Here is a 22,466-nt window from a genome sequence, read left to right on the forward strand (position 1 = left end):
GTTTAAAGGGCCAGAGGCCAATCAAACGCTCTATGCGCGCTGCAGAAAAGGGCCGTTGCCATGTAAATGTGTGGTTAATTCTTCAAAAATATATTTTAAAAAAAAGCATGTTTAGGCCTGTTAATAAAATTTATTAATTTCTGCTCTTTAATACCTAAAAAAATCAACTGGCATGGTGTCCAACTGTGTGCCAAAATTGGACATTTTTGTACAACGTCTGGATATTCATGTATTGACAGCGCTGTAATTTTTCACTGTTTCACTTTAGAAACATAAATCTTTGCACAGATGATGTTTATATGTTGGTTACTGGATTTCTGGAACCAAATGTGATCTGAGGCATATTTTTCAAAGGGTTATATGCTAAAAATTAAAAAAAATAATTAGGCGAGGATAAAATCTACTTACTTTTTCTGTGTTCCAGTCTCAGTAACTTTGACACAGTAATATCTGCTTCAATATTTACACCTCTGATGAAATTTCACAAGTGTTAGCTTTATTTTGATACCAAGATTGTAAGGACAGAGTTTGTAATTGCAGAGAAATAATCAATTAAATTTGGGCATTACATTTTCGAGCAGGAAGCTCAGAAACCCCCTTGGGGCTTAAGAGGTTAACATCCCTGCCCCTGAAAATGGTACGGTCCTTTGCCAGGATTGTAATGTGGAAAAAAACACTGTTAAATGTGCAAAACTTGACCTCACGAAACAAAAAGTATCAACGTTACCTTCACAGGAATCACAACAAGCAAGAAAATCAGTGTGAGCAGGTGAAACAGTCCTGCCATCAATTTCCCTTCACTCGTCTGAGATATAAAAATAATAAAGAGATGGGGCTGGCCTCCTCATACGACATACCAGCTCCTCTCGATGTGGAGGAGGAGAGGTGAAAGATTAAGGCAGGCGTAAAACCCCACCCTGTGGTCACGGGGGTTTCCCTCAGGTGTCAGTGAACACAGGGCTATTATAACATCTGCCAGATGTTTGGATCTCAGGGTTTAAAATGAAATCTGTGGACAGCAGGTGAAGGCTGTTGCTTGGACAGATGATGTGATGGATTACACACAGACGAAGATAAAAGCACAACAGATGTTTACAGATGTTTCCATCGCCTGTCTGCTGTTGTCTCTGACACACTTCACTCTAGCTGCTGCTGTGAAGGAAAGCTCGGCTTATGAACGTTTAGAGGACGCAGGAACAGGTTTAATCCACTGCTGCGTGGTGCATTCAGGGCCTCCCTGAACCAGGGCAGGTTGTCTATCTCACTCTACCACTGTCCTCTCTCTCTTTAAAAAGACTTACGTGTGTGTGAGATTAGAGCTAGATACATGAGGTTGATAGGCAGGACGCCATGTTTAACATCTGTACTCAGACTTTTGGTTTTTTGAATCAGACCGACATGAGATCTGCTCTCTGATTGGTGGGATCAGGCCAACAGGATTAATATGAGAGCAGCAGCAGGGACACAGACAGACAGATGAAGGTGGACGGACGCTGCGGGCGACAGGAACCAGACAAACAGGTACGACATGCACATCCTAGCTTTTTATCATTAAAGGTGACGTTTGTGTGTAGAGCACAAATTAGGATTAAACTGGCTGTTAAAAGTAGACGAGGGTCAACAAAACTGTTTGACAAAGCAGAAAGTTTATCTGTAAGGGTCAGCTACAGTTTGAGGCAGACATGAGTATAAAAATAATCTAAGTTCTGTAAGCAGGTATGTGCACCAGGGTTTTAACAGTTTTGCAATTTTCATTAGTTTTTATTTTTATTTAGTTTTGACTTCAGATTTTCAATTTTATATCAGTTTTAATTAGTTTTTACCAATTGTTTGCTAGTTTAGTTTAGTTTTTATTTTTTTGAAAATCCTTAGTTTCAGTTTAGTTTTGATTAGTTTCAGTTATAGTTTTAGTCGTGTTTGCAATAATTAAGTGTAACAAAATCCCAGTTTCATCATATCAGTCATTCTCTTCTGCTTATCCTTGGGTATGTTGCTATTCCAGCTACCATACTGCACCCTGGACAGGTCGCCTGTCTGTCGCAGGGCTAACACGCAGAGACAGACAACTCACATTCCCACCTATGGGTCCTTTAAATAAATAAATAAAGGCAGATGAACAACCATTGATACCAGGCAACTATAAAATGTATATCTTGGCCCCAATGAGACTATTAACTCTTGCAGCACCGGGTGTTCGTAATTTTGGTTCAAGTGAATTGATAAACTCTTTGAAGGTAATTGACTCACACAGTTGTGTAGATATCCCCGTCCTGTTGTCTCGGGATGCATCACGCTGCCTTGCCTGGGGTTAGCTTCTGTTTTCTGGGGATGAGGGTTGAGTGTGCTCCCTTACCTTCTCAAGCTAAGCTAGGTTAGCCTTCTTGTGTGAGCTTTTCAAGTGCACTTTAAGGTTTGTGGGATTTTTTTCCCTTTAGAAATGTCCCTCATAATTTGTCTGTTTCCACTACAAGACACTTGCTTTATCCAAAACACAGTCATATTCAAAGTAATCCCAAATTGGACTCTGGCTCCCGACTTTTCCTGACATGATTCTGCGCGTGGACGGAGCAGCAACACAGACGACTCGACTAACGTGCTGCCACCTGCTGGCATAATGAGACACAGCAAGAAAAAAATCTGGAAACTAAACTTCATTTTCACCCTTGACTATTGTATGACACGCACACATCAATGAAAACTAAACACATTTTTGCTATAAATTCAGTTAATTTTAGTTAGTTTTGTGAACACTCATTACAGTTTTAGTTAGTTTTCCCTTTTTTTGTTTTTATTTTTATTTCCGTTAACGAAAATGTTTTTTCACTTCTAGTTTTCGTTATTTTGTTAGTTTTCGTTAACGATAATAACCTTGATATGCACTACAGCTAATGTGGAGTCTGTTACAGATTAATATAATTCCAGCATCTGAAGTGATGCTGGAATCCTGAGGCAGCTGCTGCTGGCATCATCTACACAGCTCTGATAACTGATTGTGTGTTTGCTGATGAAGGAGAAACATGTAGAAAATAAACTGTAGAGGACCAAGAATGGAGCCCTGTGGGACTCCAGACCCTAAACTGAATACAAGAACCATAGCAGCACCATCTGTTGGCTTGTGGTAACCTCATGACAGTGACCTGTCATTTATGGAGTAGCCACAGCCTAGAGCAGAAGACAAAAACATTCAGCTGGTATTGAAACAACAGCCAGGAAAACCGTGAAAGTCTAAACTGCTACATTTGAGCTCAGATGTGTAAACTGTGTTACAGCGAAGCAGGACATCATCCATACAGGTGTGATTTTATTATTTTTCAAACTAGAAAGCTGCTGTACTTATCCTTTGATACACATGTGTGACCCATCTGCATCGTTATGTGTCAAGAAGGTACATGCATGGTCATTTTAAGTTTGCTGAAAAAGCTTCTGTATGACAGAAATCAGAGACTCGAACGTTTAGCTTTCTGTTCTGGAAGTTTCTGTACGCATTTGCAGGAAGGCTGGTAAGACTGTGGGATCAGTCACTGTAGCTACACACAAGCAGCATTTTGCAAGCTTGTAAATTATATATCTAAAGCCTGGAACAATGAACGCAACAATACCACACAGCTAATGGGTTCCTGGGTTAAACTTAAGGCCTGTTTTATGATTTCAGTGTCAGCCATGTTTGCGGGTCGGGCGTCAGCCGCAGGAGCCGCTGGGCCCTCAGCAGCCGTAGCAGGAAAAGCTGGGAAGTTGTCAGTGGAGGAGCTCTATGGGTTCAGCAAGAAGCCCAAAGTAAACAGGGGGATTTCTGGGAAACCAGAGAAAACGGAAGTGAAGAAGGATGTGAAGGAGAAAGATGAGTCGGTGTTGGCAGCTCAGATCCTGGAGGCCGCCCGGAGGCTGATGGAGAGGCGACGCCTTGAGATCTACCTGAAGGAGTGTGACATCACCATGGAGGAGAGGGACATGCAATACAGGTGACATAAAAAGACAGGTGCAGTAACACGGAGTAACCACCAGAGGGCACACTGAAACACATAATTTGAACCACATGGCAGTTTGAACTGGTTTTACTGGGCTACAGTGATGAGCTGGTTTTAATGTGAAGATAGCTGAATTGGTTAACCTGGAGAGCAGCTGTTACTGGTCAGACTGGTGTGTGGTGTTGTCCTCGGCTCACTCTGATTGGCTCCTGGAGCTGCTGAGTCACATTTCTGTTATTAAAGACTTTCTGCTCCAGTCGTTTATCAGCTCGGTGTGTGTTCAGAGTGAGCGCTGCACCATCCCTGACTTCAGCTAATGTTCTCATATATAAAACTGAAACAGTGTAACTGGCAGCAGCACGCGAGCCGATACCTGATCAATATGTCGATGAACAGACCAGTTTGTTCTGCAGACCGAGGTCACGCTACATTACCACAGTTCTGCCTGTGTCTGACAACCTCCTGTAAAATCATTGGGTTTCAGTACAGAGTGATCCTCAGTGAGAGAGCAGGTGACAGACGTCCGTGTAAACCTCATTAAAAAAACAAAATAAGCTCAGTGTTTCATCAGATTTCCACTGGGACGTCTCCACTGGAGAGTTAGTGCCACTGGCTAAATTCTACACCCAACACAGATGTTTACATAATAATAAAACAGTAGAGGCCAAATCACTCAGAACTACACTCTTATTTAATGGCAGCTCTGAATGGGTTTTATTTTCCCATCAATGTATTTTTATTAATAGCTGAAAGTCATCAGACCCACTTAGCATTAAGCTGATAGATTTCCAATGAAGCTTTTAACAGAAGAAAAAGAAGTCAGTTTTTCCAGTTTTGAATTGTATTTTCTATGGATGCTCACTGTAATAAAAAAGAAAAAATATGTCTGAACGTGTCTTAAACCTGTAATAATCTAAAAAATATATAATATGGGAACAGAGATGTGTTATTTTAAAAAAGATTCAATAAAATTAAAATAATGTTTTACAAAAATAGTGTAAATAATAATATTGATAATAATAAAAAATAATAATAATCATTAAACCTGACTTAAGCACTTAAATTGGACAGATTTCAAATAGGACTTCTGAATGAAGAATTAGTTAAAATATTTATCAGCTTTAAAAAATATATTAATGTGCTATTTTCAAATAAACACTGAGAAAAAGACCCCTTTTCAAAATAAACACTGAGAAAAAACACGCTTTTTCAAAATAAACACTGAGAAAAAACACGCCTTTTCAAAATAAACACTGAGAAAAAACACGCTTTTCAAAATAAACACTGAGAAAAAACACCTTTTCAAAATAAACACTGAGAAAAAACATGCTTTTTCAAAATAAACACTGAGAAAAAAACACGCCTTTTCAAAATAAACACTGAGAAAAAACACCTTTTCAAAATAAACACTGAGAAAAAACACGCCTTTTCAAAATAAACACTGAGAAAAAACACGCTTTTTCAAAATAAACACTGAGAAAAAACACCTTTTCAAAATAAACACTGAGAAAAAACACCTTTTCAAAATAAACACTGAGAAAAAACACGCCTTTTCAAAATAAACACTGAGAAAAAACACGCTTTTTCAAAATAAACACTGAGAAAAAACACGCCTTTTCAAATAAACAATGAGAAAAACACGCCTTTTCAAAATAAACACAGAAAAAACACGCCTTTTCAAAATAAACACTGAGAAAAAACGCCTTTTCAAAATAAACACTAAGAAAAAAACGCCTTTTCAAAATAAACACTGACAAAAAAACACGTCTTTTCAAAATAAACACTGAGAAAAAACACGCCTTTTCAAAATAAACACTGAGAAAAAACACGCCTTTTCAAAATAAACACTGAAATGTATTTACTACTACTACTAATAATTATACTAATAATTCTAATTCTGCATAGGAGTGATGATGGCAGAACAAAAGCTACTTTGCTTACTATTAAAACACAAACAGACGAACAGACAGAATGCAGGCAGAAACCTTCGTTAGTAAACGTTAGCGTGTATGTGACGGCCTGTCTCTGCTGAGAGGAGCCTGCAGACAAAGATGAAGGTTTGATGATGATACTTCCTGATCGCTCGGAGGTTCGTGGCGCCACGTTTCTGTGGTGAAGTGTTTGTGATGGAGCAGGAAGAGATGGAGGCAGCGCCTAAGTGTGCAGCTACTCTTGTAATCCACATTAGTGACACCAAACCTTTGGCCTCGGGCGTCCTGCCGAGTCTGCGCTCACATCTAATGCACTACTGCAGCGCATTTATGAGTGCACACGAGTGTGTCCGATGGAGGAAGAGGAGTGGGGGAGGGTCTTCATCATCTCGTCATGTGCAGGAAACATCCTGAGAAACTAAAACAATGCCAAAAAATCAACTTTCATCAGGGATACGAGAAGGGTTCATGTGTCTTCTTCTTCTCTCAGTTTATTTTAGTCCTCCAAGCTTCAGGATCTTTGTCTTGTAGTTCTTCCTGCGGCCACAGGTGGCGTTGTTTTGTTATCAGTGACAGCAAAAACAAGCAGCCATGACGTTTGTAGTTTTTTTTATGGACTTGTAATTTCACTGAAAATCTGAAAGATTTCTTATTTGTCCATGTTTTCTCTTTTGTAGTAGCTTTTCCCCGTTTTTGCTTCTCTCGGGTTGTCTTGTGCTAGCTTTAGCTTTGTGACCCTTTGAGGGCATGTGTAGTTGGAAAAGTCCCCTCCATGTAACTGTTTGTGCCTTTGAGGCATTTAAATCATTTTTGTTTTTTATTATTTTTAGACTTAATTGGCTTTTTAGGACCCTTTATGAGTTTTTACATTTTTTGCTGTTGTTTTTCCTTGTAAAGGTTGTTTTTGTTGGGGGGGGTCATGTTGTCGTTGTTGTTTTTCTTCATTTCTTGCATCAATTTGATTCCTTTTTCATGTTTTTCTCCTTCTTGTTTCTGTTATTGTTGTTTTTTTTTTGTCAAATTTGTTCGATTATTGTTTGTTTTTTCTGTCATTTTTTATTTTTTCACAGTTGTCTTTTTGCTTTTTCCTGCTTGCGTCTATCTGCTGTTCAGCAATCGCTCTCCGGGGTTTAGCTGATGTATGAGGGGACATTTTTAATTCTTTTTCTTTGCAGGTCGTGATTGCCTCTTGCAGGCATTAATCTGCATGTTTCTCATTAAATGCGATGCAGATGAAGGAGGCTCAGGTGTGCTGGGGCTGTAGGTGAGATCCTTCAGCTGCTTCCAGCTCGCTAACATTAACAGCATGTTTCCCATGATGCTGTCTGACAGTAGCAATTATCACAGTGCTCTCTGCACAGTGACAGCCCTCGCGCTCCCTCTCTCTCTTTCTTTGTTGAATGCTCGCTCGCCCAGTGTGCAGCCAACCAGCTCTGAATAATGACAGGCGGGGGAGGGGCTCCCTCTCTCCCCCTCTCCTGCTCAGCGGCACAGTCCAGAGGACGGACGGACGCCCAGTTCTTCTTCCTGCGTTCATCTCTGCATCGCCTTCCCTCGTCTCTGTTTCTTCTTCTTTGTTGGGACGCTCTTCATCATCTCCTCCTCCTCCTTGTGCTCCTCCTCGGGGCTCCTGCTGTGGGACGGTGGTGTCCGACAGACGGACACACTGAAGGAAAGTTGTTTGCATCTCTTTGATTGGCTGATTGGCTCAAACGCAGCGGGTGGACTCAAACTTGACATCCCACTCATGAATTCTTTCCATCGTAACCATAGCGACTGGCATCCTTGGCGGCAGCGGCGGTCTCCTCATCATGCTTTGAGACTTTAGAACTCTTTGTATAATCATAAGGTTCGTTACCGCGGCAATCAGGATGCAGGTGTCCATAGCATGTAACATGGGAGGAGGTGGGGGCGGTGGAGGGGCCAGCGAGCACCAGCTGAAGGAGCGCAGGGCGGCGGCGAACACCAGCAGCGCCCCCATCTGCCAGGTAAAGGTCAGGGCCGAGCCTTCGGAGCGGAACACCCTGCTAGGCCACGCCCACATGAAGGAGGCCCTCGGGCGTTATAGCAACATGAAGTACAGGTGAGGCAGTGAGAGTGACACAAAGAGGTGGTCATGTGACCCGACAGGTGCAGAGCGTGACTCGGGTTCATGTTTCTGTGTGTGTGTTTGTACCCGGGGTCGTTCTGTCAGGACCAACAACAACGAGCATAGCAAACCGATCAGAGATATTGATCCGCCCCCTCCCTGGTATTGATTCTATATTGCTGATTGATGCGTTTGGTAGAGCCGATCAGGTGACATGGATGTAGTCTGAATACTGATTAGTCGGGTTAAATATTAATGGTCTGAAGCCAGATATTGATACGAGGGCGACTCGTCTCTCAGATATTGATGACTCAAAGCGAGGCTCAGAATTGATCCTGATTGAATATTGATGAATTCATCGTGGACTGTGGCCAGGCGTTAACATCAGTCACCATAAACACGAAGCACATGCAGTGAGCTGAGCAGACTCACGAGTACCTCAGACGTCTGTTTGACTGACTCTCAGATTATGACTCACATATGAAGATCTGAGCTTGTACTAGACCAAGAATAAAGTGGACGTGGACATAAATCTAACACCTGGACTTTATCACTGACATAAAAGTGTCCCATCTAATGATTTTGTCAGGATTTGCATTTGGACATGAAACTTTGGATGTTTGTTTGACATGAATATTGCTGACTATGATCCTCATGTTAGCATTGAAAGCTTGGTCTCAGGTACTAAAACCGATGACTTGGACTTTCCGTGTCTTTCTACCTGTTGATCCTGACGTCACGTACATCAATGACTTGATTTTGACTCAAGCACAAGTGACTCGGACTCTGCTGACACTAACCTGGGCCTTAATGTCTCAGACGTGTGCATGAATGTCTATGATTTGGACTCAATCAAACATATAATATCAATCACATTTGACTTATTATTGAGCACCTGGACTGTCACAGCCAGAGCAAGACTGACGGACTCGGACCGGAGCTCACACGTAGGCACAGAAATGGTTTACAAGACTTTATTACAATGAAGCACGTTATTGACATCCGGCTATGAAGGAGTATTGATGACAGTGTTGCTTGGTTTCATGTCTTGGGCTAAGACTACATTTTAAAACCAGTGGCTTGGATCTGGTATGGATCCTGTTGTCTCAAGATGAAAAACGACTTTACTTTAGAAACAAGCTTGAATTTTGCGTCTGCGGGAAATCAACGACAAAACTCAGGGCATAACTGGAAACTCCTTTTAGCCCCATATTCTTCCTCGTCACCTGACGTGAGCCTCCCGAGAATGCGGCTAAACGCAGACTCGATGCAATGACTGGATGATTTGTGAGGTTAGAGCAATGGGTTAAAATGCACAATTCACTTGACTGTAATTGATTTTAGACTTGACCCAGACTTGGAAATAATGCCTTTGAACTGCACGATAAACTCTTACTGTCTGCTGACTTGTTTGAAGACAGTAGAACGAACTTGGACTCTAATATATATATATATCAATTATTATCTATCCAACCTGACTTGTACTTTAATGTAATCTATCTGATGTGCACATTGTAAACAGCTTCTGTCCAGTTATTTAGTCTCAGACTGCGTTTTTTAAACTGCTGACTTTAATCAGGACTTGGGTTGTAATTACTGTTGCTTGGATGTGTCCTTAACTTCAGGCTTTACTCCTGTAAAATAACTCAATGAAATACTTGAAGTGCAGTTTATAAAAACAGCTGATTTAACTTGGACTTTAATGTGAATTTGGATGTTTTCAGCTCAGACGTGTTCCTAGACTTAGCTTTAACTTGGACACTGACGTGAATATGTTTTATATTACTCATATTTTATATTATTCATATATTATATTACTCATATTTGAGTCATCATTGATGATTTCAGACTCGACTTTGAATGTTGATTGTTGAAACCTCTGTGCCAACACGAGCAGGTCCTGTTCAATGAGCTGGTGTAAGACTTGGTAACTTGCATGTGAACCTTGTTTTCTTGCCTCAGACTTAGAGGTAAATGTCATGGATTTGTACTTATTCCACTTGGACGTGAGCCTTTGTTTGATCTCGAACACAAGCGCCTCGGTCTTGGATGTGAATGATATTGCAGACTTGAATTACTCGAGTCAGTTTACGTGTCAGACTTTAATTGAGTCTCTTTCTGTTCGATCACTGAAGCGTGTCGCAGGTTTCCAGACTGAAGGTCATTTCATCAGAGCCAGACTTGAACAGAGGGGAGGTGGAGGTGTTTCTAAAGTGGCCGGATGATTTTTGGATGTTTGTGTCTGGCTGTGTTTGATGTGTGAAAACTGCAAACGTCAGTAAAAACACAGCTGATTGGTCAGCTGCTGCTGCTGTTGGGGGTATTTTTAGCACCGCCGTCTGAAGCTGCTGTTTGTGGTATTTTTTATCCTGACATGAAACATGCGCTCCCTCCCTCATGTATGTTCTGTACCATCTGCACAGCGTTAATCAGCCTCAGCACTGTGACCTCTGACCTCACACTCATGTTGATGAATGTACAGCGAGTTTGCTTAAATTAAAGGCACTGCTGTAATTACACTGTGCGATAAGTTGATTGGTTTCGACATAAAGCTTTAAACCACCCTGACTGATGACCACAGCTCCCATCATGCACTGCTGCTGACTCCACCATTGACTTTAAATCTTCCTGCTGTTGCTCCCTAACTGCAGCGGCAGCAGTCCTCGTTAGCCTGGCTGCAGACCTCAGTCTGGCCCTGAATGACCTCAGTGTGCTTTATTGCCACTGAGCACATTTACAAGGTGATGACCAATGAAATCTCGTGGAGGCTGTTGATGCTGCGTGTGGTTTATATTTGCAGTAAAATGACTCAAACCTTCACTGTATCAGCCTGACAAGAGCAACAAATCAATTAGACGCTAATGCGATCCAATCATCGATAAAGCTATGATGCTGACCGTCTGCACACAAAGCTAATGTTGGTATTTAATGATGTACTCAGCAAGTGAAAGAATTCAAAATCCCTTTTGGGGTTGGATTCAGCATAAAGCTGCCTAATCAAACATGCGGAGCTACCTGCTGCCGTACCTGCTGATCCCGACTGTTCCTGACTGTTCTCGACTGTTCCTGACTGTTCCTGACTGTTCCTAACTGTTCCTAACTGTTCCTGACTGTTCCCGACTGTTTCTGACTGTTCCCGACTGTTTCTGACTGTTCCTAACTTTTCCTGACTGTTCCTGACTGTTCCTGACTTTTCCCGACTGTTCCTGACTGTTCCCGACTGTCCCGACTGTTCCCAACTGTTCCTGACTGTTCCTGACTGTTCCTAACTGTTCCTAACTGTTCCTGACTGTTCCTGACTGTTCCTGACTGTTCCCGACTGTCCCGACTGTTCCCGACTGTTCCTGACTGTTCCTGACTGTTCCCGACTGTTCCTGACTGTTCCCGACTGTTCCCAGCTGAAACTTGCATCTTTCTCTGTCCAGGACAATGATGCAGTCCATTTAACCCTTTAATGATCATACAGACCGGGTGGACTTAAATACATCGGAGCACGGCTGTTTGAACTTGGGAATGATGTCAAACCCGAGTTAGTGTGTTCCAGATAAAGCGAGGAAACACGGGACTTTTTAGGTATCACCAGCAATACATGATAACACTTATTTGTTTTGCACTTAAAAAAACATCAGTCCTGAACATTCACAGAGTCCGATCAGTGCTTATTCACTGAGTCACAGGTATGTAACGGTAGAGGTACACCTTAAAGTTTTGGTACTGTTGACCTTTAGTGCCGCCACCTTGAATTGTTAACTTGGAGCAGTTCTGGCTTTCTTAGTTGGAAATGTGAGTTGATGGGACTTTCCAGACTCCATTTCTGACTGGGAGCTCAACTTATTCTAGCCCAAAGTGGTTATGAGGAGTTACGGTAAACTGTAGGCAGAGCTGATTCTGCTGCCTGGACTCAGACGACCTTCAGAAGGCTTCATGCTCTACATCAAATATGCCCGTAAAGTTTGTCTTCTCTTCTTTCTGAAACCATTTAAATCTCTCTGGCACAAACTGAGTTACGGTCATTTAAAGAGTGCTTGTAAAATACTGAGGAGTCTCCATGAACTTATTTTGAACATTAATAAGCAATCACCAGCCATCTCACGTTTCCAGCCAGCAGGCCCATGAGGTCACTGCTGTGTCGATCCTCAGAGACTCACCCTGTGGTCATCCCAGCTCCGCTATCTTACCGGTGATGATAGAAGTCTTTGTTCCTGCTAAGGTGGATTTCTGGTTCAAGTGTCTCTGTGCTGAGCTCTTTGAGGCTGCAGAGCAGAACAAGAACCGCTGCAACAAACTGAAGACCAAGAAAGTGGAATTTGAGTCCACGGGATGTGAAACTCAATGAAGAACAACAGCAGCAGTGATAAGAACAAATCGATTGTTAAACCATTAAAAATAAGCACTAAACTTGACCGAACCATCAATCAAACTGGAGCCATGAACACTGATCAGTGCAGTGAAGTATAAAAGAAATTAAACCTTCTGAAGGTTTACGTATCAGGACACAATAAAAACACTCTGACCTAAACACAGCCTCAGATGAACACATGACATATTACACCGTGTCATCATTTATTTAGCAAAAACTGAATCATGACTGTGTAATATGAATCTGGAGACACAAACTACAATGATGTGGATGGAAAACAGATCCATGTAGTTCAAAAACAAATCTATAAAACAGCATTTACGATGTTCTAATTGTGCCTTTAAATGATGCATAAATAAATAGATTTATTTGTTAATGTAACAGGAGGGTTAGTCTGGCTTCCTGCTGGTGTAATGATCCATCACTGGACCTGCTGATTTGGTTGTTTTTCAGGAATCTTGGGAAATCTGGGCTGAGAGTGTCCTGCTTAGGACTGGGTGAGAGCTGCAGCAGACACACACTGTAAGCACATTTCCATATATCCAGCACACACAGTCAGTGTTACTTTTTTCTGTCTTCACAGGAACATGGGTGACATTTGGTTCTCAGATCTCTGACGAGGTACGAAGTGTTGGTGTGTTTGTTTACCTACACAAATGTGGACCTGGCTACTGCCACTCACCAACGGAGGACCTGCAAACCAGAAGGGTTCAGTTAAACTTTTGCTGCCATTTAAAGTTCAGCGGTACTCTTCATATATCTATTATGAAACCTTGTCAGAGGTGAATTATATGCAACAATGAATTTATTCAATGATGAAGCGTCTGTGATTATTTTGGCAATATTTGAGTCACGTCAGCATGTTTAAATGTTAAAAATAATATAGTTAAAGCAGCTGCTTCACATCCTTTCATGTCCATTTTTGGCTCCACTGAAGGCGACTGAGGCTCTGGAGACAGGAAATCAAAGTTCCTGCTTGGAAAGTTTTGAAGGAAAAATCAAAAAGCTGTTTGTCAGGTTTCGTTTTAGTTTGAAATTACATTAAAAAATAGATTTCAGTTATATTTCCAAAGAAACGAGGTCCTCACTTGGTCAGTGCAGACAGACGGTCCACTGTTAGTAATGTAGGAATGTGTGTGTGCTAAATGCATGATCACATATTACATAACCACTTCTGGAGATCTGTGCTTGCATTAATGTGTGTGTGTGTGTGTGTGTGTAGATGGCAGAGAGCGTGATGACGGTGGCGTACGACAGCGGAGTGAATTTGTTCGACACAGCGGAGGTTTACGCCTCGGGGAGGTACAGTACCGACTGTCTGTCTGCTCGTCCGATCTCAGCTGGTTCCCGTCCACCTCGCTGCACTGCAGCCTCAATTAGTCCATAAGAAAGGATGTATAGACCGCCGCAGGGCGGCTGCATGGACACAGTGGAGGTCGCCGGGGGGCGTCGCAGAGTGCATGTTAAAAAACAAAGAACCCCTCTGCTCTCAGAGACATGAAACATACATGTAAACAGCATCCCGGCCTCAGAGTCTATTTATAATAAACCCTCCAAGTTCTTCTCTCATAAGAGTTTCTTTCATTCAGCTCATACACAAAAGATGAATTATCTTAAAGTTAAATATCTTACATTTATAAGATTGTCTGAAATCTGGATGTAAATCTTTGATTGTTTCAGGGCGGAGACGACTCTGGGAAACATCCTGAAGAAGAAAGGATGGAGGTAAAGCAGCCGGTCGCTGTTAGCCTGTGAGAAACCAAGAAAAACAGGATGTAAACTGGAAATATGACCAGTTTCTGGAATCATTTCATTTATATCAACAATGTTTGGATTGAGAGAAACTGGTGAATTAATATTTTACCTAAAGAACTAAATCTGTGTTTAAATGCTGGCGTTATTTTCTGTTTAGTCCTGTTTTTACATTTTTTAGTGTCTCTTAAATATTTTGATTTGATTTATTATTATCATTCACTTCATCATTTTTCTCAAATTTTGTATTTAAATTTATTACAATTTGTTAGACTTTTTAGACGTTTTTAGGTTTGGAAATAATGTGTAATGAATGGAAATGATGTTATTTTATCTCATTATTTAAACATTTATTTATTTCTTCATTATTTTAAAAAATACGATTAACATAATTTTTTACAATAAGAATTATTAAAAGAGTTAATTTAATAATATTTACTTTGAATTGTAATTGTATCAACATATTTTTGGGATATTTTTCGTTTCTGGGATTTATTACATTTTTAAAAATAACTGTATTGATTTAAAACGAGATATTAAGTCTAGACTAATTTCAGGAATCTTTTGATCCATTTTTTTTTAGCTTATGCTTAATTTTAATCTTTATTTAAAATTTTGAATTCATATTGAATTTTTAGTGAGTGATTTTTCTAACACTAAATCTTTAACAGCAAAAATGAGAGTGAGACTATATTATGATGTCAACATGTATATAAACATGTTTTTAAAGTACACTGAGAGCAGTTTAGTGCTGGAACATAAATATGATATTTTATAACGTTGTGTCTGACACAGTGAAGCACAGAGCAGCTGCTACAGTAACCTTATTACATGTTAGCATAAAAACCAGCGTCCAGCTAATGTAAACACAAACGTTCAGCATGACTCACACACACACACACACTCACACACACACACACACACACACACTGCTGTGTTTGCGAGGTCGCTGCGCTGGACCAAACTCCCAGCATAATAACGTGTTTTGTCTTGAAGACGTGTTGATGTGTGACTCAGCAGATTTTCCCTCCATCCGTCTCCTCCACCTCATTTTAATCTCCATCCTTTCCTCCCCTCCCTCCAACCGCGCTCCATCTCTCACACTGACTGATGGCGGTGCAACAGCAACACCACTGAAATAACTTGTGTATGTGTGTCTCCACCAGGAGGTCCAGCTATGTGGTGACCACGAAGCTCTACTGGGGCGGACAGTGAGTGATGCTTTCACATTACTATGATCACGAGTGCTGCACTGTTCTCAGATCAGCTCTAACTGCAGATACATCAGACTGAAGCTGTGTGAATGTTTCTGCACCATAGAAACCATACCACTACCATAGCTCAGTCAAATATAAGGACTAGCACAAAGACTGAAAACTGGAACAGCTGAAACTACAACGACACAGGAAGCAAAGATTTAGCCACTGACAACAGACTGTATATGAAAGATGGACTTCATGCTATATGATTGGTTTAGGTCAAGGCGGGGGCGGGATTATATCAGGAATCAGCTCTGAACTCTTCTCTAGGGGTGGAGGACAGACTGATGGATGACCTGTGGTGAGAGTAGGGAGCAGGTGGAGGAGAGCCTGCAGAGGTGGAGGCATTCACACAAGGAATATGTGTGTGTGAATGAGAGGGAGACGGGTGGAGGAAGGTGCAGGAACAGGGGGAGTGAAGGTGGGGGAGTCTTCCAGGGGTCAGGGCAAGAAGAAGGTGAAGATTAGAGACACGACAGGTGGAGTAGGTGGAGATGAGTGTCGGAGCTCGTCTCCATCCACTGGTGTGTGACTGAAGGAAGCGGCAAGAGTGAAAGAATTAATGATTTAAAGATGGAGGTGAGACCTGCTGCGGCCGTTAAAGTCACGTGACTGTGGCGTGTTTAATGTTTCAGTTCTTCTGTGAGGTCATCACCGTGACATCACAGTGACATCACTGTTTGTTTGTTCACAGGGCAGAGACGGAGCGAGGGTTGTCACGGAAACACATCATTGAAGGTAAACCCCCTTCAAACACATCCTCCACACCGTTTGCACACTTCTCCTACATTACCCAGAATCCTCTGCACACAGTTCATGCACAGCTCTGAACGGTGCAGAGGAGCATCTGTCACACAAACACTCGAGTACATTTACTCGGATACTCTGCAGCTCGGAGTCGCGTGTGAGGAGGCCGAGCGAGGACGAGCGGTGAAAAAGTCAGAGACTAATCACTGTCAGCGGTCAGTCAGTGTCCTCCGTCAGCTGCTGGAGGTCGTCGAGGCTTTAAGAGGCTCAGTCACGCTGAGACGGGATTAGGAGTTACACACATTCACACACACACTGTAACACACACACACACACACACACACACTGTAACACACACACACACACACACACACACACAGACGCGCACACACACACACACACACACACACACACTGAGCAGCATCAATCACCCGTCCCACTGCAAGCTGCTAACAGCTCGGTTCACTTAAATCACTCTCTGAAATGCTAAGTGCTAAATTTACCCCCGAGAGCGTGGCAGGAAGTCGCCGCGATGCTGACAAACTCTCATCTTTGATGAACGTCTCTGCAGCAGCTGCTCACAGACGCTCGCGGCCTCCTCGTGAAAGCCTCCAGTTATTTATTCACCTGCTGAAGCAGCGGGACAGTGAACGCACCGCTGATGTAAAGCCTGGTCCAGGCGTCAGACTAATCTAGCAGCAGCTCTGCGTTTATGATCCGTCCTGTAAAAACAGGAAGTCCTAACGTTCTCTGGAGGTTTTCTAAAGGACACAAACATCCTCAACCTTCACACAACAGTTGGTACATTTGTGGGCGGGGCTACGGTGGCTGCAGAAAGGAGGTGGAGCTTTCTGTTAAAATGTTACACCTGTAAAACAGCTGGTACACACGACAGAAGTGAAAGAAGTATTCAGAGGCTTCTTGTCTTCATGGTTTAAACATTCGCCTCACAATCAGAGGATTGCACACGTGTGATTGATCACACGTGTGCACGACGGTCTGTAAGGGAGCAGCTGAACACAGCAGCTTCATCCTGTTTGAGCAGGAAGTGCAGCTCGTCTGTTTTCTGCAGCACTTCGAGGATTTGTGAGCGCACAAACATTCTGAGTGTTACAGAGCGCTGCTTAGCTGGCACGTTGGTGATGATGTAACACCACAGCTGATTGATGCGTCTGCTTTCTGCAACACAAAGCTCAACCGTCACAGGGTCAGACCAGGGTCAGGTCCGGTTCTTCATGTTGGACTACACCGGCTGTGTTTGAATCGCTTCTCACAGATGTGCCAGCAGCAGAATCTGCCTGTGCTGATCTTTTAAGTCTGGATAAAGTAGCAGTAATCCAGGACGCCGAGCCTTCGCCGCGCTGCTGCTGAGCGTCACTCAAACCCTCCGAGTCCTCCGAGCGTCCTTCACGAGGTCGTCTGAGATAATTCCCGCCGTCAGCTCACACCAAAAACAGCCATCGCGCCACAAAACAACAGAAACGACAGAAAGAGCAGACGCAGGTTTCCGTGGCGCTGTCAGAGACGCGCACGCTCACAGCGTATCTGCTGACGGTGCAGGTGGAGGAGGCGCCCACCGCGTTTCCCACGCACCTCCAGCTTTTACACCATCTGATCACTTACATGTGCAGCGCTGATCAGAAACACAAAATTCAGAAAACGATTCAGCGTGAGCCACACGGAGGCCCGCGAGGGCCAAACTCACAGATGCTGCAGGGCTGAGTGACAGCTGCACGTTGTGTCCTTCAGGCTGGGAATGAAACGGATTTTATTATTTGATTGAATCATGGCGGCATGCTGAGAATGGCCATCTGCGCGTGTGTGTTGCAGGTCTGCGTGGCTCGCTCTCCAGGTTACAGCTGGACTACGTGGACATCGTTTTCGCCAACAGGACAGACGTGAACGCGCCGATGGAGGGTCAGCGTGCACAAGCACACGTGCACAAACACACGTGCACAAACACGTGAACAAAGTAGCTCCACATGGAGACAAAATAAAACAGTATTTCAAGTTTTCAGTAACTGAAAGCTACAGCTCATCACGTTTAGTTAATGAAACAAACCTGTGCGCTCTTAACCCTTTAAGACCTACCATAGAACCAAGTCCGCCAGAGCTTATATTATATGTTTACATGCTGTGGAGCCATTTTTGGGAGCATTTCAAGTTGCTATACATCAATACAACCATTATAGCCCAAATTTTAATAATATGTCTGCATTAAGTGCATAGTAATTACATAAATTGCAAAAAAGTGCAATAAACTACAAAAAAATTGAAAATCGTTTTTGTTTTTTTAACATATATTTCTAGTTAGAGAAATTTAAGAGGCTTATCCCTCAAAACTGTAAATACAAAAAAGTTGCACAAAATAGTTTCCCACCACAGGAAATTTATTTTGAGTGTCTTCATAGTTTTATTTTTGAAATACACCAATTTTTATAAACTGCATGAAAAACAAAAATAAATATTTTAATGCAAATTTGCAAAAAAGCAGCATATGCATCAAAATAAACTATTTCCAGCAGTGCAATATGAGTCCTAAGCATCCCAGAAACCACACAGAAAGTCATAAAGTCAAACATAACTTTTAAAAACACCAGTATAGGCTCATGAGGCCCGGACGGTAAAAAACTACATTCAAAACTACAACTACAGTCATGGCGGACATGTGATAGTTCACGCTGATGGACGTAGGAAGTGTTACAAACAGCTGATCGGATCGGCAAAGCGTGTTTCTGGAATATTATGTTTTTGTTGCTGCAAGTGCTTTTTATGCAGTTTTTGCAAAACTATATGTGGAAGGAAACTGTGACCGAGGACAAGCTGATGGTATAAGATGTAAGTACAACTCCTCCGGTTTCATATGCAAAAAAAATTATTGCGCTAGCTCACGTGGTTGCAGAGCTACCGGGATTTAAAAATAGTTACGCAAAACAGAGCGTGCAGCTCTGACCGGCTTTAAAGGGTTAGAGCTCTGGGCTGCTTCACGCCTGAAATAAAAATGGAGGAAACCGTGAAGTGTCTTGTGTCTGTGATGTCCTCACAGAAATGAGTTTCACTGCAGCAGACAAATGTAAAAGTTTAAACTGGAACTTTATCTACTGTCTAAACATGATGAACATGAAAACATCATCTTTCCTGTTCTGGATGAAGCAGAGCCTCAGTCTGTGTGCAGCTGCGACTCACTGCTTTCTCTTTGCTGCAGAGATCGTTCGAGCCATGACCTTCGTCATCGAGCAGGGCATGGCCATGTACTGGGGGACGTCCCGCTGGAACGTGGTGGAGATCATGGTAACTCACAGCTGTGAGACCTGCACAGCTTTACTCTGAGCTTTGACCTTTATGTTCCTGATACTGTATATTAAAATAAATAAATATAGACAGAGACGAGCTTCTATCTCACCACAGATCCATTAATGAAACACTCGAGTGTGTCTCACCTGTGTGTCTACCAGGAGGCGTACTCCATTGCGCGGCAGTTTAACCTGATCCCTCCGGTGTGCGAGCAGGCCGAGTATCACTACTTCCAGAGAGACAAAGTGGAGCTGCACCTGCCCGAACTCTACCACAAGATCGGTACACACACACACACACACACACACACACACACACACACACACACACACACACACATCAGTGTCTGAGGGTTCTTATAAAGCCGAACACAGAACTGTGATGATCGCACACAGCACAGTTACAGGACGTGTCTGCTCGGCCTTATAAACCACGTCCTGCATCATCAGAGTAAACTAGGAGCAGAGCTTCAGCAGACTGGAGGAGCTGGACTCAAACCATCAGCCCTTTGAGCAGCAGACAGCTGCCTCTAAATCCTGAGACGCCTTTAACGGCTTCCCTGAGGAGTACCAGGGCTACGGGAGATAACAGATACATCACATTCAGTGTCAAAGTTCACGTTCACTCTTTATTTATGAGCACATGAACGTGATTTCCCATATTCATTCTCTGTGTGTACAACGTGAAGGTTTCTCTGCGTCAGCTGATTTCGGAGGTTAAACACACAGTTTGGATGAGTGTAGCTAACAGACTGATGAGCACAGCAGGTCTGAAACACGAGTCAGTGCTGGAGTGCATTCAATATGCATTGCTCTTTATGACCAGCAGGGGGCTCTGTAAACTTGTCCCTGATGTGTTTCTGGTCTCAGTTGCAATTTCCAGGCCTTACTAAATAAAAAAATCATGTTCAGTTTGGAAATGTGGTCTCATTAGAATCAGGAAGGAGGGTTTCAGAGCTCATGAGCTGACAAGTGAATGATGACAGTGGATTCAAAACATCACCCTGCTGTCAGCTCGAGGCTCGTCTGTCTGGCTGCTTTTACCTCGTCCAGCTTCCACTAACTTCCAGCTGTGGTTACATTTATGTGACAGTCAAACCTCAGAGGGGAACCACCCCTGGCCACCTCTTTAGCTGTGGTCCTGGTCACACACTGACCATCTCATCTCTTTGATCTCATCGGCCAGGTAGAAGGCTGAACTGCGTTAAACACTGTAGTGGGAGCTGTGGGAGCTGTGGGAATGTTTACTGTTGCTCACTTTGACAGAGTACAGCTGTGTAATCAGTGGTTGTGTGTCTGTGGTTCTGTCAGTAGTCGTCACTGATGAGCTCTCAGACTAGTGCGATGATGAAATGTTGCTCTGTGTCTTTAACTGGACGCTGAGTCGAGGTCTGTGGGGACAGCAGCTGTTCAGGTCCGCCTCTAAATTTAGACCCGTTTAACAAACGTGCTCCAACATGAGGTCTGTGTGTCTGTCAGGTGTCGGAGCCATGACCTGGTCCCCGTTGGCTTGCGGCCTGCTGACGGGCAAATACAACGAGGGCGTACCTGAGAGCTCCAGAGCCGCCATGAAGGTACAAGCAGCACAAACACCATCAATCTGAGCTCGGAGCAGCACAATGAGGCCATCTGTTACCCTGCTGATCAATACTTGTGTGTGTGTGTGTGTGTGCAGGGCTACGCTTGGCTGAAGGAGCGCCTCTGCAGTGATGAGGGGAAGAAGCAGCTCAGCAAAATCAAAGAGCTCCACCTGCTGGCCGACAGGCTGAACTGCACGGCTGCTCAGCTGGCCATTGGTAATCTTGCAGCATCACAAGTGTGTGTGTGTGTGTGTGTGTGTGTGTGTGATATTAACCCCTGATGTCTCTGTGTGTTTGCCAGCCTGGTGTCTCCGCAGTGAAGGCGTCAGCTCGGTGCTGCTCGGCGTCTCCAACACAGAACAGCTGCTGGAGAACCTCGGCTCTGTCAGGGTAACAACATGGCACTGAACCTTCACCTTTGACCTTTAACCTCAAGTCACATCAGTCCGTCAACGTTACAGCTCCTGGAATGTTTCTGAGCTCTTCAAGATATATATACAAGTGTATATATGTTAAAGACAACCAAACAACCAGTCTGAGGCCTGTGATTGGTAGCCACTAACCACTTCCTGTTCTGTCCCTCAGGTGCTGTCTCAGCTGACTCCGCCCCTCATCGCCGAGATGGACGCATTGCTGGGCAACAAGCCAAGAAATGTGAAGAAGGAGGCGAGAAGATGAAGATGAGGAAGAGTTCAGACTGTAGATAATCAGAAATATTTATTCTTGTATTAATCTTCACATCTTCATTAATACAGTAAAATATTCAGATGGATAAACTGTGAAAACAATTAAAAACAGAGAAAAATGACGAGAACGTTTGAAGCTGGTATCAAAGGAAACTTTTATTTTGAAGGTAAAACCATTAAAATATAAATATGCTTGTTTCCTAGTTAATAATGTAGGGATTTATGGAAGTTCCTTAATTAAACAATGTTTGTGAGGAGCTGCAGAAATAAAAATCTAGATTTTATGAAACTGTGAAACACATAAAATATGTATAACAATAAAACGTGTATCCGTACAAACAGAAGCACAAACTTTTTTCTAGTTAGGAAATAATAACTTGGTTTTATTTTGTAAACAATCACAAACATCACATGAACGTAGAGTTTTATTTTTATATATTACTATAATTTTTATCATCACATATTAAGCCCCGCTGTGAATTACAGCCTTGTGTTTTATGATATTAGGACATTTATGAAATAAAGGCACAAGTAAACTAAATTTAAAATTAGTGTAAAAAACACAATCATGCTTCAAACTTCTCACTCCAGTATAAATATATATAATAAAAGTATTTTTATTTAATCCAGAGTTCTTCTTTTAGGCTTTGTTTTTTGGCATACACAGGCTTCCGTATCTCAATAAGCGCTATTTGTATTTCAAAATAAAAGCCTGCTCCTGAGTACTCTGTACTGAAAATATATTTATGAGTATATTTACTGTGAAATTGGAAATGTGTATTTTATGAATGTAGCTGCTGCTCC

At 42.6% G+C, this 22,466-nt stretch overlaps 2 protein-coding genes across 5 annotated transcripts in view; one reads left to right on the forward strand and one right to left on the reverse strand.

Moving 5' to 3' along the window:
- Positions 1–22,466, reverse strand: part of LOC148103139 (uncharacterized) — a 193,774-nt gene that overhangs the window by 98,008 nt on the left and 73,300 nt on the right. The window lies entirely within an intron of this gene.
- On the forward strand, positions 1,076–22,291 carry LOC102781336 (voltage-gated potassium channel subunit beta-3-like). Of its 3 annotated transcripts, none has more exons than XM_087838599.1 (15): positions 1,076–1,521; positions 3,653–3,959; positions 12,730–12,842; positions 12,929–12,966; positions 13,568–13,647; positions 14,026–14,070; positions 15,264–15,308; positions 16,051–16,094; positions 17,934–18,020; positions 19,309–19,394; positions 19,559–19,679; positions 20,876–20,970; positions 21,072–21,192; positions 21,278–21,366; positions 21,562–22,291. In XM_087838599.1, the coding sequence occupies exons 2-15, from the start codon at positions 3,661–3,663 to the stop codon at positions 21,652–21,654; spliced, it is 1,356 nt and encodes a 451-aa protein (XP_087694725.1). In that variant the 5' UTR covers positions 1,076–1,521; positions 3,653–3,660; the 3' UTR covers positions 21,655–22,291. The 3 variants fall into 3 exon arrangements, with proteins under 3 accessions (XP_087694725.1, XP_087694726.1, XP_087694727.1); XM_087838600.1 differs by having other exon boundaries at positions 12,799–12,842; XM_087838601.1 differs by lacking the exons at positions 1,076–1,521; positions 3,653–3,959 and adding an exon at positions 7,366–7,979 and having other exon boundaries at positions 12,799–12,842.

The sequence above is a fragment of the Neolamprologus brichardi genome, chromosome 3, assembly GCF_056152115.1.
Source record: "Neolamprologus brichardi isolate AB-2024 chromosome 3, ASM5615211v1, whole genome shotgun sequence".
Taxonomy (NCBI): Eukaryota; Metazoa; Chordata; class Actinopteri; order Cichliformes; family Cichlidae; genus Neolamprologus; species Neolamprologus brichardi.

What these genes read in the sequence shown, in the direction of transcription:
- LOC102781336 (XM_087838599.1), top strand. Translation starts at nt 3,661, where the DNA reads ATGTTTGCGGGTCGGGCGTCAGCCGCAGGAGCCGCTGGGCCCTCAGCA. An exon ending in ACGGAAACACATCATTGAAG is followed by an intron (nt 16,095 to 17,933) that starts GTAAACCCCCTT and finishes TGTGTGTTGCAG; the next exon opens with GTCTGCGTGGCTCGCTCTCC. An exon ending in AGAACCTCGGCTCTGTCAGG is followed by an intron (nt 21,367 to 21,561) that starts GTAACAACATGG and finishes TCTGTCCCTCAG; the next exon opens with GTGCTGTCTCAGCTGACTCC.